The 18,329-nt window shown below is 41.9% G+C and overlaps 1 protein-coding gene across 2 annotated transcripts in view; it reads right to left on the bottom strand.

Moving 5' to 3' along the window:
- Sesn3 (sestrin 3) overlaps window positions 1-12,099 on the bottom strand; it is a 59,825-nt gene extending 47,726 nt beyond the window's left edge. The window contains exon 1 of one of the 2 annotated variants that reach the window (XM_052752359.1): window positions 11,799-12,099. In XM_052752359.1, coding sequence (XP_052608319.1) covers window positions 11,799-11,876 — 78 coding nt within the window. In that variant the 5' untranslated portion in view covers window positions 11,877-12,099. The remainder of the gene's footprint in view (window positions 1-11,798) is intronic. The other variant, XM_052752368.1, reaches the window with a different exon arrangement.
- Window positions 12,100-18,329: the final 6,230 nt, after the last annotated feature.

Below are 18,329 nucleotides of genomic sequence, written 5' to 3'. Positions count from 1 at the left end.
AATGGCTGTGTCATCATCTGAGTGTCAGTAGATTTCTACTATCACATCTGGATGCTCCTACATCTGTGACCCAGATAAACAGTACCATATTATAGTCACTGATCAAATGCTTAGTACCCCATTTTAAAAACTCACCCTCATCAGAAGTATTTAGAACACTCCTTAGAAGGATTACCTTCTAGTGAATATCCCCCTTCACTACGTCCCCCAGGCCAACACTCATGCAGCCTGCATCAGATGCTATCCTTGTCAGCTCTGGGGGATGGAGGCATTTTCTTCCATGACACACTTCATGGGTGCTTTTGTCAATGTTGGTTAAGGAAGGTAGGCAGAGAACCAAGCCAAGATCAGAAAAAGACATACACTCCACACTATTTATTGTGGCTAAAGGTACTATGTTTGTGAGTATGAACTGAAGCCCAAAGTATTACCCGGTCATTACAGAAAGTATGCAAACCTTCTTTTGTACTATAAAATGAAGGATATAACCACAAGCCTGAAGGATTTTTGCAAGACCCAAAGGTACACTGCAAAATCACTGCTTAGGTAAAAATGATGGTCTTCTCATTTTCTGTTCTTTTGGTACCTAGCAGGTAGAAGGATTTAATGTATGAAGGAATAAATAAATTAATGGAAGATACATAGTATTGAATGGTTTATAGATACTAACAGACAATATTTCTTGTCTGAGAATGTGAGGGCCATTTAAAAGAAATAGTATTTGACACAGAAACATACTGTTATTAAAAAAATCTACAGTTTTATAAAGAAAGTGTTTCTATTTACCTAAACATATATTTTCCCCATTTTAAAAAATGCCAACTACTAAATAGGTTTCTACCATAGTCAAATGAAATCAATATTTTACAGTAATTTCTTTTATGTATTATTGGGGGATTAAATCCAGAGCCTCAAACATGCTAGACATGTAATCTGCTACTGATTCATACCCTGGCTAAGCCAAAATAATTTCCAAGTATCAACAACTTAGCCTAGATAATATTTCAGAACCTGTGTCTTATAGCTACATTTAATATCTACACTATTATATAGTACTAACATGATGTATTTAAATATAATATATGCCAAATATAATGTATTTAAACAACAAACTCACACTATAAATAGGTAGGCTACAATACAACTGAGAATTCACCAATGTCAGGTAATACACAGGAAAGTTTTGATGAGAAGTTAAATAATTTTCCTTGCATGTACACCCAAATCAGTACCCTTCTAAAATATTCGTTAGGAAAGATGGTTTGTAAAGAAGCTGTCACTTCCATCTCAGGACTTCCTTTCTTCTGGAAACAATACCTAGTGGCCAGGTTTGCAGGCTCATCAGTGAGCACCTCTGCAGACTTGCAGTATCCACAGCAATCTACCACACAGAGGCATCTTAGGTGTTTCTGTGGGAACTCTTTGTTGTGGGGTATTTGTACACTTTGTGAAAATGTATTGCTGTGGTTGGTGTAATAAAAAACTGAACAGCCAATAGCTAGGCAGGCGGTGTAGGCAGGACTTTAGGGCAGAGAGAGAATTCTGGGAAGATTAAGGAGGAGTCACCAGCCAGCTGAGGAGGAAGCAGCATGAGCAGTACGGAGAGATGAGGTAACAAGCTGTGTGACAGAACATAGATAAAAATAAATGGGTCAATTTAAGTTATAAGTGCTAGTGGGACAAGCCTAAGCTAAAGTTGAGCTTTCATAATTAATAATAAGCTCTGTATCATTATTTGGGAGTTCTGATCTACAACAGCAGACCTGCACCTTCCAGAAATCCCTCTCTCCAAACAAACCCAGTTAAAGGATAGAACAGTGCTGAGGATACAGCACAACAGCAGATGCAGGGAGCTGGGGTAGAGGGGGGCAGCAAGCAGGGGACACCACCTTTAACTAATGCTCAATGTGAATGCTGACCTGAATGGTAGAAGTGAGCACTCATGTCACTTCTTACCTTCATAAAGCACTGCAAAGGAATTTACCAAAAAGCGAGGATATTTCTTGGGGGTCCTATTCAAGAAACACAATACTGAAATATTTCTAGACAATGTTTTTTCAAAGATACAATATTAGTCCTTGGTGATACAGTGAGATTAAGTCATGACTGGCTGGTTGACAGGAAGAGGGGTCAAGTGTGCTGGGCAGTTTGAAAAAGACATTCTGAGATCAGGAAAAACTGGCCACATAATTGGGGGTTTGAAAAGATAAAAGCAAAAACTAACAGGTGAAAACTGCAATAAGCACTTCCACCGTCTCCCATGTGCACAACCCTGGGTTCAACTGTCACTACAAGAAAAAAAAAAACAACAACCTAGATCTGTCTGAATCAATCTTGTGATTAATCATATCAACAGAGTATGACCCAGATTGCTAATAACCTCATTTAAAATCATTAAGAATGAAAAAACAAAACATCTAAACTTGAGATCACACCTATTAATAATCTCTTGAGGCTCTGGGTTCCTATCCAATACAGTCATTTTACTTTATAAGACTTGATGAGTTGTTCACATCAAGAAAACTGTGGAATATACAGTCATGCAATGTTTCTATCTGTATACCATGCTACACTTGGGATCTCAAACTTGTTTCAAATGTTCTTTGTTTGTTGGTACTGTGACGCACAGACAGTTCCTAAAGCCCTCTGAGTCTGTTTTTCCACCGTTACAGAGTGAGAGCTGGGTTTAGTGGGGAAAGTGCTTGCTGTGTGAGCGTGAGGTTCTGAGTCTGTCTCCAGCGCCCATGCAGAAAGCTGGCCAAGGAGACACCCGCCTGTATGGCCAGTGCTGGGAGAGGGAGGAGAGAAAGGAGGACCCGGGCGGGGGCCTTGCTGGCCAGCTTCTTCTCTCGCTGCATTGGTGAGCTTCTGGGTCAGTGAGAGGCCTGATTTCAAAAAATAAGGTGGAGAGCAATTGAGAAGATATTCAATGTCAATGTATGTCCTCTAAACACATGCACAGATGAGCGAAACACATACATGCACACATAAACACACGAGAGAGAGAGAGAGAGAGAGAGAGAGAGAGATATGGGAGCTGGCAACCCAGGGAGCATATACTGAAAGCTGCCTTGTTATTGATATTATAAAATATACCTGAAATGTGTCACAGCCTCAGATAATTATAATGATCTAAAAATCCAGTTTTAGTTACCCGTGTTGGGAGCTTTCTAAATATTGGACACACATCTGTAATCACAATGACGAAATTCATTTCTTCAACTGTCCTGCTTTAGCTGCTGTACAGGGAAAGGCAAGAATGAAATAAGACATCCAGATGCATTCCTCTATTACAACTAGTTGATTTGTAGAAAATAAAGTGAAAATATGCATCTTATACTGGTATAAGAATAACCCAGTTCTAAGCTAGGCATCTTTAAATGCTTGGTCATGCTTGTTCACATATGAACTTTACTCCTTAAGTGTCTGTCACAGCTTATCCGAAGTTTCTGTGGTAGAATGTGTGAGTTTTCAACCCACCATTGACTTCCAAATAAGGATGAAATGTCCTGCAATCTTCCTATCTGTAATATCTATGTCTTCTCCTTGGTGACAACCAATATCCTGGCTTACAGAGCAATGGATGAGTCATTCTTGGGTGGATCTTAGAGGTAAAGGCTAGTTACGGGGTAGTCAGAGCCTACAAAACGTTCTGTTTCATGGTTACTACAGGAGTGCTTGATGACCAAGGTGCCTGCAGCTGGCGTGGGAGCCTTGTAAAGGAAAGGGCTTGGAGGAGGAGAAAGGAAAGGTCAAGTAGAACCCTTTACTGAATGGGAACTTTCAGAGATACCCACAAAGCATTTTGGAAATTGAAGATATGCCCTTAACTACTCGTCTAAAACAGTCATTCCTTGCAGAACACTGGCAAATTCTAAGAGATATAACTTAAGTTCACACCAAAGCAACAGCTATTTTATACTTCTAAGCATGACTAGCAGCTGAGGCTGGTGTTGGCACACTTTCTCAGTAGACATTCTTACTCTTTATGACAACACTGTCCAAAGACTAGCAGGATAGTTGAAACAGTCTCATGGCCACAATAACAATAAAATAGCAAAACAGTCAAATAACCAGTATACTTTATTTTTCAAGGCATCTTTGTTACTGTACTTCTGAAAATGTTTCTTATAACAACAGTAGAACCAAGCAGGAAAGATCATACACACACTGGATATATTTTGGAAATGGTGTGATTGTATTGTATCTGCTCTACTGTACTGCATCCAATATGAATACACTGCCAATACCTATGTGTTTAAATAGAAGTCTCATCATTTAAAAGAGGGGGGAAAAACCTTCATGAACCAGATCCCAAATAAGAGACCATCTGGTAAGACAAAAATCCATGTCACTTGTTAGTGCTAATGAAGCATGAGAAGGACAACTGATGCCGTAGTTGGACAGCCTGGCGTCCAGGCAATAGCAGAAGGAAAAGGGTGGGAAGATTAAGAGCAAATTATATTTTCTTTCTCACACCTATCACAATGATATCTAAGATAGACCAGATGCTGCTAGCCACTTTCAGGTCTTAGTTAATCACAGAGAGGAAATAGATCCCTATCCTGTACCCTGGAGAACACAGGATAGGCTGCTATCCTACTAGTAATGGCTACTGAGCTTCCATGCACTCTTACACTGCATCTGCATCCTTTCCCTCACACACACACACACACACACACACACACACACACACACACACACACACACACACACACACACAACTTTCCTGTGAAGGAAGCAGCCAGCAGCCCCGACTGCAGAGTTGTGCTATTTCCCACCCACACCAGTGGTCTTGCTTTCCTTTGTCATATAATGCTAACTATCAAAGCCTTGGGTTGACACTTCTCTGGTCTGATTCTCCCTTGTTTCTCTCCTGCTTCCACAGGCCTCTGCTTCCAAGCCCTACAAGCTAACCCTGCAACTCAGGGTCTTCCTTTCCTTTTCTGCAAACACCAGTCAATTAGAGTGTAATGAACACAGCCCTGGACCAGACCTTTCCTCAGTTGCTTTACATAGTAGGGAGAATAGTCCTTCAGAACCAAAATTTTGCCCTGTCACCTAATTTCTACCACATAAAGGGATGCCCACAAGAATCAGTTGATCAAAGTCTTACCATGCTAAGAGAGAAGCTTCTGGAGCATCAAAAGGTGCCAGGCAGTGTCTACAAGCATCTCCACACAACAGAGATGACTGGGTGGCCTTATCCATATCTTCTGCCAGTACTATCATGGCTTTCTTTTCATTTTCTCCATTGAATTCCTTCTACTTGTACCATACTCTACTGTCCATAACTCCAGCATAAGTTTTCAGATGTCCCACTCATGGATGCCCTTCACACTCAAAAATTATTGCAAATGCCAGAGAAGTTATAACTGTCAATAGTTACTGTAATAGATATTAAAGCCAGGGAAAGTTTAAATGTTTAATTCACCTAAAATAAAAGTCTATTGCATGTTAACATAAATCACACATCTTTATGGAACTTTATTTTCCATAACAAAACAGTGAGATTCACATTTACATTTTTGCAAATCTCTTCAATGTCTGTTTATCATAAGACAGCTGTTTTTTCTGCATTCATTGGCTGTGATGTTTTGACTGAAGAATGTTTAAAGAAAATCAGATATGTGGTTGGAAAAAAGGAGACAATTATGGATACTTTTCTTTGACATCACATCAAACCTTATAAATATCCCTTCTGAAACCATATACATGAATTTAACATTTTGTATTCTATTAAAATCCACCTGTCCATCTTGCATTTTGAATAGATATGTTATCTCTATGTGATCTTGATAAACACCTCAAAAATGAATAATACGATCCTGAAATTTCAAAGAAAACAACTGACAATATTCATTGTCAATGTTAAAACAATCAATAGCAAAGCCCAAAGTTTATACCCATTGTGATGTAATGATTTGGTTCTTGGCCGAAAAGTATCGGGTGGGACGTGGGGTGTAGCAGTTTTCACAAACTGGTTCACTGGGTTCTGTGTATCTTCCAAATGTTGGTGCACATGTGTTATCAAAAAAAAAAATCACATCCATTAATGTAATCCTTCATCTGAAGAGGAGAGACTTCAAAAAGTGAGAAGCTTGCACCTGGTATGGTGGTGCATGCCTTTAATCCCAGGACTAGGGAAGCACAGGCTTCCCTGTGGGTTCCAAGATCTCTGTGGGTTCCAAGCCAGACAGGTCTCCATACTGAATTCTAGGCCAGTCAGGGCTATATAATGAGCCTGTCTCAAAAGCAAAACAGATACAAGAAACTTTCTAATTTAATGGAAACAAATATAATTTTACAAAAATTTACTCATTTTAATGTATGTGTTTACTTAAGCACTCAAATCTGAGGAAGCAAAGTCTGTCCGTCAGTGCTCTTCTTAGTAAAGTGGTTTAGATGAAAAACTGGCTGATTCAGCTCGTTACTAAAGCTATTGCACATGTTTACACATGAGACAAGCAGCTTGCTACACAGAGGTACTGTGCACCTTCCCACTGCCTCACACATGTGAAAGGAAGGAGCCTCCAGGGTGAAGATTCAAAACATAAAGCTTCCTGCTTCTTCAACAGCATTCTTAAATGAAACTGTTCATTTCCCCCACGTTGAGTGGTGCCACTTTCTTGATTCACACTGAAAGATCATCACATTTATGCCCACACTGCTTTTATACACAGTAACAAAGAAAAATCAGAACAGTTTTGAGGTTCTAGCCTCAAAAACAGTTTTTGAATATGTCTAGTATGTCTAGACATACTCCCAGAGTCCAGGGCCCAGAGTGAGGAGTGATGGGCCTACAAGCATTCAGGAGCTGAGAGGGGTACCTGACTGCTGCTCTTTCCCCTTTAGCTTCTGCAACCCAGTCAAGAAGGCCAACTTTCCTAATCTCAGTTCTAGGATCGTTGGAGCATTCCACAGAGGCCGAGTGTGGAATGGAGATATTCCCTTGCAGCCTCAGCACTGCAGGGAACAAGGAAGAGAGTTCATCACAGCAACAGAGCCTGGCTTAAGGGGTCTTCTTAGTTGTATGGCAGACACTCTGCCACCCAAACCTCCTCAGTGTTGAGAAGAACCTGAGATGATGCAAAGGCACTCTATAAACTAGCAAGGTCACTGTCTTCAATGGAAAAATCAGGTGGTAAGATTAGGAGACTACTGCTTCAGAACTCTTCTCCTAAACTGAATAACTAGATGCCCTTGCTTTATCCTAGATCTTCTCTGTTATTGGGCACATCAGCTCTAACACATCGTCTTTTCAAGCCAAATACCAATTTCCCTTGTCAAAGACATTTAATTAAATTATCGGAAAATCCAAAAGCAATGGATCACATTACTCTTTAAAGGAGGGTGTGTGAAGAGAGGAGATACAAATGGAAACGTGAAACCAAAAATAAGCATAAGGGTTACTCTCAATAAAAATATCATCATGACCTCTCTTTTACTAGCAATCATTAAAATTCCTATGAAAAATGACTACAAACCAAATTATTCAGTGTATATTAGTGGCTACAATCCTAAAAAACAGGAAAATACACAGACTGAGCTTTTCATTCCTGTATAGTGACATTTGAGGGTTTGCATAGTGCTTACATACATTCTCTCTAAGCCACCAAGCCACCATGAGACAGGTAGAAACCATGTGTTGTCTACAGGAAAAAACTGGGTTTCAAGGAAGTTAGGTCACTTAACCCCAAGTGAAAGACCAATGCCAAAGATCAAACTGTAAACATCTGATAAACTATGGGAAGCAACAGAAACCATGTCACAAATTAAATCTTACACTGAACTTGAACTATGAAGCATTAAATGCACAAACCAACAATTTAAATACATATTTTGTTATAAATTAATAATTATTATATTACTAAGTTCTTGGTCCCAGAAACAAATATGTGATATTTGCTTTTTACAAAGGCTAGTGCCTTCACAAACAATGACAATCTTCCTAGTAAATAATGTAATAAAAAAGTTCTAAGGTATATAACCACCATTATCATCATCATCATCACCATCTTGTAACAAGATAATTATGACAGATTCAAATGCGTTAAAATTATGGGTACAATTTTCAAGTATCTATATTTTAATTACATTAAAAAAACCGAACACATACTTAAATACTTAATCCAACTCAAGCATTTTAACACCCTAAAGCATCTTAGGACTCCACAGAGAGCAGTCTGAAGAGAACTGCATCTAAGGTTGCTATCACAAACTCACTACTTGACCTCTACTTTGGGTTATTTAAGATAACATTAACTGAAAACCACCTCACAACCAAAAATATAAAACCCAATAAAGCTCACTAGCCAAAAGCAGAAGATGGCTACCTGTCCATCACGTAAGTAAATCCATTCCACTGGATAAACTATATAAAATTTTTAATACTGACTATTTTGATTATATTGAGGATCATATGGGTCAAACTAACATTTTTCATTTTAGATGATAGTCTCTTTGCTTATAAAAACATCATGAAGTTGGAAGAGTACCAAATTGCATAAGTGAAAAAATACTATAGCCACAATAAGATGTATCACTAGAACTACTTAGAATCACATTAAAAATTGAAACTGCTCAGCATGGTGTTGCACACTTGTAATCTCAGCACTTGGAGGACTAAAGCAGGAGAATCAAGAGTTCAAGGCTAGCCTGAACTACATTGAGGATAGTCCACGCTACAGAGTGAGAGCCTGTTTTGTTAAAAAGAAATTAAAATGTTAGCTCCTTTAATTTTTTTTTTTTTTTTTTTTTTTTTTTTTTTGTTTTGTTTTGTTTTTTCGAGACAGGGTTTCTCTGTGTAGCTTTGCGCCTTTCCTGGGACTCACTTGGTAGCCCAGGCCGGCCTCGAACTCACAGAGATCCGCCTGGCTCTGCCTCCCGAGTGCTGGGATTAAAGGCGTGCGCCACCACCGCCCGGCTCCTTTAATTTTTTATATCAAAAAAATTCTATTCATCTACTAGTTCAACACTCAAAAGTATGTAAGCATGCCACTTACTCTGAAGTGGCAGGTGAACGGACTGACAGTCACCTACCTTCCTCAATGTGCTTTGCCACTTCATGTTTGAAATTAAAGATCAGATCCCTGCAGCTGTCACTGGAATTTCTTAAAGTCAAATGTTTTACATTTCCAGTCTTGCTATGTCCCAAAAGTAAATGGTTTTCCTCTTATGAAGAAGTTCATTCAACTGTGTAATGGTGACAGAGCAGGCTGACTTAGACCTACGGATCTGATGCTCTTGCTTTCTCCTCTGCTCTTCTATGACTCAAATTACCAAATCAGATACATCAGCAATTCTCTTTATTTTGCAAAACGGTCAACCTAAATGGTGAAGAGACTTCCAAGAATAAATGAGATTCTCATACAATATACAATTCACTGTTCAGACACCAAGTTAAAACAAATTATTTTCTTTGAAGGCTAATTCAGTTCCTTTTGAAGTTTCCTCAGAATCCATCATACATATTGCATGAATTAGGTTGTTCACAGATGGGAAAAAAGCCTTCTGCCATATATAAAGGTAAAGGCCTTCTCTCACCATTAATGTCAGTTCTGATAGCAAAGGGTTACTGACATGAATGTATGTGATGGTGACTCTTCCATTGCAATTGACACTCAAAACCCAAAGTGCTGTCACTCATTTGTTTATTACTGTATACTATTAAATGGACACAAGAAAATGTAAAACCAGGCTGTGAGAGCTGTAGATAAACTTTACATAGTCATATTCTATCAAAACTAAAAACATGTCTTTATCAGAAGTCAATCTTTACGTGGCATTTTTAGAATGATAGAGCATTTTCTTTCTAGAATCCTTAAGAATGGCAATCTTAAAAAGCTTCAAATGTTGCCAGGTCATGCCTTCCTGGCACAGACAATTCTTTCCCCATCTAAACTCATTTCATGCTACTACACGAGTCCAAACTAAACACCTTGTCATTACTGAAAACTGGATACTGGCAGAGGTGGGCACCACAGTTATAAAACAGGAACATGTGTGTGCCCTGTGTGCACATACTTCTTTCTTTCAGTGATGGCTACAAATGAAAGAGATCTGCCTAGGTAAACAGAATACTAGTGCCTTAATAACTAGAAGAAAATCATAAATATGTACTTAGTGCTAGTGTTACGGATCCATAATCAAAGCTCTTTCAAAAAAAAAAAGTGTGAAGCCTAGTATCTTTTTGAAGTATCCTATTAGCCAAACTGCTATTAACTTTTTAAAAATTTTTATTAAAATTTTTACGTGCTTTCATTGAAACAGAATTATATCACTTAAGCAAGTCAATAATAGCACCTTTCCCCGCATTCAGTTAAAAAAATATAATTTCCTTTCATTTTAACTGAGAGTAAATTGAATTAAACAGGCCTCACTGGCATTGTTTTTTCTGACAAAGACAGTTTCGGTTTAAACATTAAGAAACAATATTTTTTAAAAGCTAAATTCAGATGCCATCTGGTCCAGCAGTGAAAGAGTTAACATTCAACTGCGCTGAACAGAGCTTCTGATCCATTACATTTCTCACAAGCTGCCCTACAATGAGCTGAGCAAGTATCAACTGTAATTTGATCCAGGAGTTTATGGGGAAAAAAATAACTGCACATACTCAACATGCACATTTAATAAAAATCAGTTTTAAGAGAAACATATCCAATAAACACAATTTAAGGCGTATTTAATTGTTTGATTAACTTCAAACCTGCAATCTCTTTGCTTTCCTGACGCTCTCAAATAAAATAGGAGAAAGGAGGAAAAAAAAAAAAACCCAGCTTCACTGCAGGGAAAAGAGGCTTGAAAAACAACTTTGATTGGCACTTGGCCTGACCCACAGAGGAAGAAAAACAGTTTTTGGACAAAGAGCACAAATATTTGAGCTTGCTTATTTATGTGCTTGCTTGCTTGTTTTTCTTAATACATAAAGAAAAATCTAAAGTGACTGTAGATAGGGAAATTGACAAAAACGGCACTGTATTCATCATAGCTCTCTCTCAGATATGCACAGCTCAGCAATTTTAATTCATTGGTGCTGGACAAACAGAAGCACCTAACCTAATGATCTCACTTCATGCAATGTAAAAATAGAGTGCGGAGTAGAAACGGATTATATTATTCAAGGAAGCTGTTCAGATCTGTTAAAAACTCTTCTGCGCCTACAGGGACATTTTGTCATCCTTTCTCTCCCTGCATTCCCATCCCCCACGGAGCGATTAAGCCAAGTAAGCTAAACAATACTGGAGTAAACTTTCTATCAGTCACTCTGGAAAGCAATAAGCCGATCCTGGGTCGGATTTTCTGGATCCACCCCGCGGTGGGGGATGATAAGGAGGGCGAACCCACGTCCACTTCAGCCTCCACCTCCACCTCCACCAACCCCAGCCGAAGCACTGGAAGAACCAACAGCGTTTCCCATGGGCATAAAGTTCAAGATGCCTTCACGGTGCCTTTCGGGAGCCACCAAGAGAATGTCAAGAGGGGGTGCCGGGGCACGGTAGGCCTGGCAGAAGCGACCCAGGCAAAGAAAACAGCCCCCAGAGTCAGCCTCGGCGGAGAGGGAGCCAGGCTCCTGCAGACCAGACAGGCTGCAGTGATTTCAGGCCAGCCTCCATCCCCAGTCGAGCCGGTCCCTCCCAGCATCCCAGCATCCCTTCAGCCTCGGGGCAGACCGGGCGGCAGCCCAGGGCCGGGCGCGGGGACCCCGCGGGGGGACCCTTCGCGTCTCGCCCCCCTTGAGCTCCGGCCGGACCCCTACCCTGGGGAGCGCCTCTCCGCCGGACGCGGGCGCGCCGTACCTTCCGCAGCACTTTCCGGCAGTTGGTGCAGAGCAGGTAGTTGGCCGAGGCCGACGCGCTGCTGCCACCGCGGTTCATCGCGCCGACGCCGGGTTGTCACCGCGGCTGCTAGCGGAGGGCCTCTCCAACGTCCTCTTCTCTGGGGGTCGGGCGGCAACTACGGCGCAGCGGCTGCCCGCGCGAGCTCGGCGGGGACGGCGGCCGTGGCGCTCACCGGCCCGTTGTTCCTCCCGCCCCCATCGCCAGACCCCCGCCCCGCCAGCCAGGACGAGCAGCCGCGGCCGTCTCAGCGCCTCAGTGCAGCCCCGCCCCCGCGGTTCGCGGCCTTCAGGGCTGCCGCGCTGGGAGCCGCCCCCTCCCGCCAATCAGACAGTGCCGGCCACGCCCCCTTCCGCACCCACAGCCAATGAGTGGCGTCGGCCAATCGCGGGAGGCGAGAGCACCTCGAATCTCCGGGCAAGTTAAGTTTATCTCCGAGGCTCCGCGGTGAAGGGTGACCGCGGGTTAGTTAGGTAGTGGGGTGGGAGGGACTCCAGTCTGCCAATGAGATGCTGAGGGTGTGATGTATGCAAATTAACCCGGGACTCTAGCGCCACCCTCAGGACAAGCCACGCCCCCTCTGCGAGGTCTGGGCAGAATGGGGTGAGATTAAATAGCTGGAAGCTAGAGCTCGCTAGAGGATCTGAGACCGGGCTAAACATTTCCTGATCTCTCGGGGGTGGGCAGGCTGGACGCTAGAACGTTCCTTCCTCCGGGGCAGTGGTTCGGCTTTCTCTCGGTCGAAATCTAAGAATAGCTGTGAGGAAGACTGTGGTCTTGCATCACTTTGCACCTAGAGATCTTAGAGAACTTTATGCTTCGCTCTGTGAGTCTAGAGCGAAAGACCAGCTAGCTACCTGAGGCTGTAGGGATAGAGCTCTGAGTTCTATACAGCTAATGGAGTTGGGGACCCGGAGACACATCTTTGGTTTAGGAGGTTTTCCCTCTCTCTGACGATCATTCTCACAGCAAAGAAAGTTCCTTTATCTATCATGAACAGGTCAGAGGTTCCTACACACACACACACACACACACACACACACACACACACACACACACCAATTCTGTCCGAGGCAACTGGTTGGAGATGTGCAGAGCACAATTCCTTCTTGGGAAGGTAGGTTCTGAGTACGAGTTGCCATTTAAAATGATTGGACCCTCCTCTCCCAAAGCTGACAACGGTGAGTCAGGGTTTAGCTTCTACGTTCCAGAGACAGAAGACAGAAGCCACTGGGGAAAGCTCTTCTGGCCCGATGCCCAACCCAGGCAAGTCAGGGAGCCAGGTACCCCGCGGAACCAACCATGGGACGAGGATCGTAGACCAGATTCCGGCAGCCTGCTCCCCAGTGAGAACAAAGACTGTGCGGAACGAACACCTGATTGGTGCCCGGTGCTCACCGGTGTCGCGGGGGCCCATGACAGGGTGCCTCTGCCCCTGGTGCAGAGCACCAGGCTCCCAGGAACTGCAGTTCCCCAGCCGGCCTTGGCGGTGACTACACCGCACTGCGTGCTATGACATCACCTGTTTTCGCTCCTGAGAGCCTAATCAGTATTCTCGGCTTCTCCCCTTCTAAAGGTCTCAAGTGTGTCAGGATTTATGAAGGCCTGCAATTTGCAGAATGTATCTGTGGAGATGATTTAAAAGAACTGACCCACTGGTTTGCATTTCTTGTATTATTTTTTATTTAACACACTACCCTGCGTTAGGGATTTAATGTAGTATGATGCAAATTCCGGAAGGCGCACTTGGAGGAGCTCGCACTTCTAACATAACAAAGCCATTAGACCAAACTGTGCTGTTCAAACAGCCAGTCTCTTCCATCCTCAACATCTGTCTCCCTTCCATCCCTTTTAGAGACCTACACCTTAAACAAGCCTACACAAAGAACAAAGGAAATGGAAATCTGCCCACATCGGGTTTAAATAGACTGGAAAACCCCAAGGGTCTAGGTGATATGGTTAGGTAAGTGTGAAGGTCTATTTAGCTAATGATAGCTAGCAAAGAGTGGCTTGTTGCTGGGTAGACCTACATAGCCTAGAATAGCAGTGACTTGGGTAAGATGCTAAACATTCAGTTAAAAGAAACCATAAAAGCAAGAAAACTCAATGAAGGAAGAGATTACTGCCTGCCCTTCATTGCAGAAAAGCAAGAATTTAGGTAGAAAGTCAACAAGGCACAGTTTTGCATAAAAAATGAAACATATGTTCTCATTTTGCTGAGTTTCTTGGGATATATTCCTGGCTGGATATATTCTCTCTCTCTCTCTCTCTCTCTCTCTCTCTCTCTCTCTCTCTCCCTCCCTCCCTCCCTCCCTCCCTCCCTCCCTCCCTCCCTCCCTCCCTCCCTCCCTCCCTCCCTCCCTTCCCATTCCCCCCCCCCCCAGGGTCCCACTATATAGCCTCTGCTGTCCTGGAACTCACTATGTAGACCAGGCTGGCCTCAAACTCTCATAGACTCACCTGCCTCTTGCACCCAATTTCTGTGATTAAAGGGCTGCATTGCCGTGTCCCTTGGTCTGTCTTATGAAACTGACTTTATGTGAATATGTACTTAAGCAAAGGAGAAATTAAAGGATGAAGTGAATTAGTGCAGAGATTGAATTTCCCTCAAATAGTAGTTTACTTCAAATTGTTTTCTAATATTTTATAACCTTTTTTTTCCGCTCTAACAGCAAAGAGATCTTTTACATTCTTTACCAAATAAATCCCCCAAAATGCTAGCCACTTAGGCACAACTAATATCCCCTACCCAAGATTACTAAAGGAGATTTGGTCCACCACACTCCACTTGCCTTTAGTATCATTTCTTTTGCTATAAATCAGTATCAGTATAGTATCAGTCTTGCCTTTAGTATCGTTTATTTTGCTATGAATCATGTACTGTGCTGTGACATTTCTTTTTGTTATTCTTTTTGTTTTCAGTTTTGTTTGTCAAGGCGGGGTTTCTTTACACAGCCTTGGTTGTCCTGGAACTCACCCTGTAGATGAGGCTGGCCTGGAACTGTGAGATCTACCTTCCTCTGCTTCCTAAGTATTGGGTTGAAGGTGTGTGCGCCATGCCTGGATTTTGTTTGGTTGGTTGTGTGTGTTCTATGTGACATTTCTTATATTGAACCATGATGTGTATGTGTATGTTCCCCTCCTGAAGTGCTGCTCAGTGTCATCGAGTCTTTCTCAGGACTCAGCAACTGGCCTTTTTGGTCCTTACACCATGGCTTGCATCATACTTGTTCTCTCTCCTGGTAGAATCCTGCTTCTAGAAGCCCCTCCTTTCTCTTCAGTTCTTTACAAGTTGAGGGCTTCCTTCATCAGCCAGCTTGACTAAAGAGAATGAGACTTAGAGTGATTTACCAATCCAAGATCGTACTAGTCACTTAACAGGAAAGAAAGGAAAGTCAGTTGTTTTTTATTTTACTCAAAATGGGAAGAAATGCCAATCCTTTGTTGTCTGATATGTCTAAAATAGGAAAAAAGTTTTTAAAAATCGGACATAGGTGAAATTTGCTACCAGTGTGGAGAATCACTTATTTTTTACTTTATCTTTTGATTGTGTGCATATGCATGTGCACTCAAGGGCAAAGGCATGGAGGTCAGAGGACAACTGTAGGAGTTGGTGCTTTCCTTCTGCCATGTTGGATCCAGGGATCAAATTCAGGTCATGAGGCTTGGGGGCAAGTACGTTCACCTGCTGAGCTGTCCTGCTGCACCCTATTTAATTTTTTCATTAAAAACTTAGGGTGGTACTTTATTAAAGATTTTTACATGATTTGAAATTCATGTCATAATCATGTTGCTGATTTTGAAATATTCTTCCAAATGTGATTTGTTTTTAACAAAGTATGCATTAAGTTATGGAGCTTGGATGCACCATAACCACTTTGCCATTACTCTATGGCTGAAGTTTTTACTCTTTCTGACTGCTGTAATGCTGTGCTAAATGTCCTCATTTATAAGGTTTTGCTAGCGTCTCTCTTTGCTAGGTTGAGCATTTCAGAGCACAGGGCTAGAGATGTATTCTAAGGCTCTTGAGCACTTGCTGAGCATATTTTCTGGAAAGGTTTGAAAAAGACAGCAATGAAAGCAGCCATTTAAACACCCAGATCTGATCTGTCATCTCCAGAGCCAGTCCATTAGTATTCCGCCTACCATTAGTATATCTCTACCTTGAATGCCCTCCCTCTCCTGCTGAGTCATTGCCTTTCTTCTGTTGAAAGATTTCCTGATGAACTCCAGTGCTTGTCCAAGTATCCATGGTCCCCCTCTAGGCCTCTTCTTTATCATCAAGCTCTCTGCTGGAGTGATGCAAAAGGCTTTCTCACCAGACTCTGAACCCCTGGAGGGCACAGGTGGAGTTCTATGACATCCCTAACTCTTACCTATGCTCACAGCTGAGTGCTTAGAAAATCCTGGAGAGGAATGAGTTTGCATTCTTACTTTCAAACATTCTTTCAGGGCAGGCCTTTTTCATCTTTAATAACAGTGATGAGATCTTATAAAAGGATTCCAGTAAGTATTTGTGAGTAAAATGGCCCATAAAAACTAAAGCTGTGGAGCAGAAAGCTTGGGTCCAAGTCTATCTGTCATGATTCCTTATTTGGATTGAACATGATTATTGCTCGGGGCTACTTTTACAGAACTAATGCTCTTGACACAAATTAGGTAAGTAGGCAGTGTTGAGGGAAATGTTTTATGTTCAGCTCTCTTGAAAGGAAGAACCCAGTTAGTGACACCAGGTGAATTTTGGACTTATCTAGAGACTCTCATTCATTGACCTCTTAGCCCCTATATGATTGCTAAGTAAGGATTCGGTAGTAAAAAATCAACTACTAAAGACATCGTTAAAATTCTGTTCCTGGTTTATGATTCTCTCTCTCTCTCTCTCTCTCTCTCTCTCTCTCTCTCTCTCTCTCTCTCTCTCTCTCTCTCTCTCACACACACACACACACACACACACACACACACACACACACACACACACACACACATTCAAGGCATTTGGTCTGCAAAGAAAGCCTGCAGAATTTACGTATTTGCAAATTCTGTGATTTGTTGGCTCCCTTAGAGCTGTCAGATTCCTGTTATTTTCCCCCCTGTGGCCCAAGAGCAAGACAACTGCAAGGAGGTGAAATAAAATCACTACAGAAAGGCCGGGCTTAGTCCCATTCTGTCCCCTTGATCATCCACCAACACCACTATCGTTACGAATATCTGCTGTATCTGCTAAGGTTTGGGTCCTACTAGCCTTCTCCTAACTGCCATACTGGGTTTTCTACCTCACACCCCATTGTAAGGCTGATTACGAGTGAAAACCCCACAAATCTGGTGTTAGTTTGTTTCACTGCCCAATGCCGTTTGATTCCATGCTTTTAAAAAGTGAATTTAGTTTTAAACATCTATTGTTCAGGAATTTCATGTACCAAAAGATATCACGTTTTTGAAACTTTGTGAGATCTGGTCATGCTGGGCTCCCTTCCTTACATGCTAACTTTCTGTTGAGCTCAGTGGCAGCTGCTGGGCTGCATGCACTGTCTGATGCAATCTCTGCCATGCATTATTGATTACATGTTTTGCTGTTTTATTTGTATTATTTTCCCAGCCTTTGTAGGTTTACAATATTCCACCTATATAAATTTTCTCCAGCATCTAAATTACTCATCTGTTTATGTTTATACTTAACTTTATTATGGAGCATGAATTAAAATTAAATGATATGTTCCAACTCCAGCAAAAGTTGAGAAAAGGGGTCAAAAGTATGACAATGTGACATACCCTGATGAGTGTAAGTAGATATTCTGATGAGTATATGTGTGTGTGTGGGGGGGTCTGCCTGTCTGTCTGTGTCCCCTCCCCATGTTGGGAAGGATAGTTGTGTAACGACAGCTACTATTCTTCATGCCATCAACCCCACTCCTTACCCTAATTCTGCTTCCATCCCCTTTTTAATTGTTACTTTAGAATAAAGAGAGCACAGAAGATGGACACAGCAGTAGTGACAGGGCCAAAAACCCACAGAGGGTGGAACAGGTACATTGAAAGTTTTCTTTGATGTGCCCAAATCACTGGGTACCAATGAGTTCAATTTGACAGTTTTGTCCCTTCCTAGATACATGGTATTGGGCCAGACACCAAATCTCTTTATTCATCAGTGTCTTCAGCTGTAAGAGGGGATAATAGTGGTACCTGTCCTCAAGGGTGGCTTTAGAGATGGCATGAGCTGATGCCTGTGCTACTCACAGGGTGAGCAGAGCAGTACGGCAGCAGTAGCTGCTGAAGCAATATGAGGGTGTAATGCTCTGTAAGGACTCGAGGCATATACTATAAGAGACTGTCTTTAAGAAAAACATAAATGCTACAAATACAAAGTTAATAATAATGAATCATTGTAGACATTACCAGTATATACAGAAATAACTGATCTCCATGAAGATTGTCCATGTTGTCCAGACTAGAGAGCTATTCTCGTCTCAACCTTCTTAGCAAGCCAAAGATACT

Source organism: Peromyscus californicus, unplaced genomic scaffold, assembly GCF_007827085.1.
Source record: "Peromyscus californicus insignis strain IS unplaced genomic scaffold, ASM782708v3 Scaffold_11__1_contigs__length_118956290, whole genome shotgun sequence".
In the NCBI taxonomy this organism is placed as follows: Eukaryota; Metazoa; Chordata; class Mammalia; order Rodentia; family Cricetidae; genus Peromyscus; species Peromyscus californicus.
Note: the sequence above shows the minus strand (reverse complement) of the source record. Positions and strands in the feature narration are given on the sequence as shown.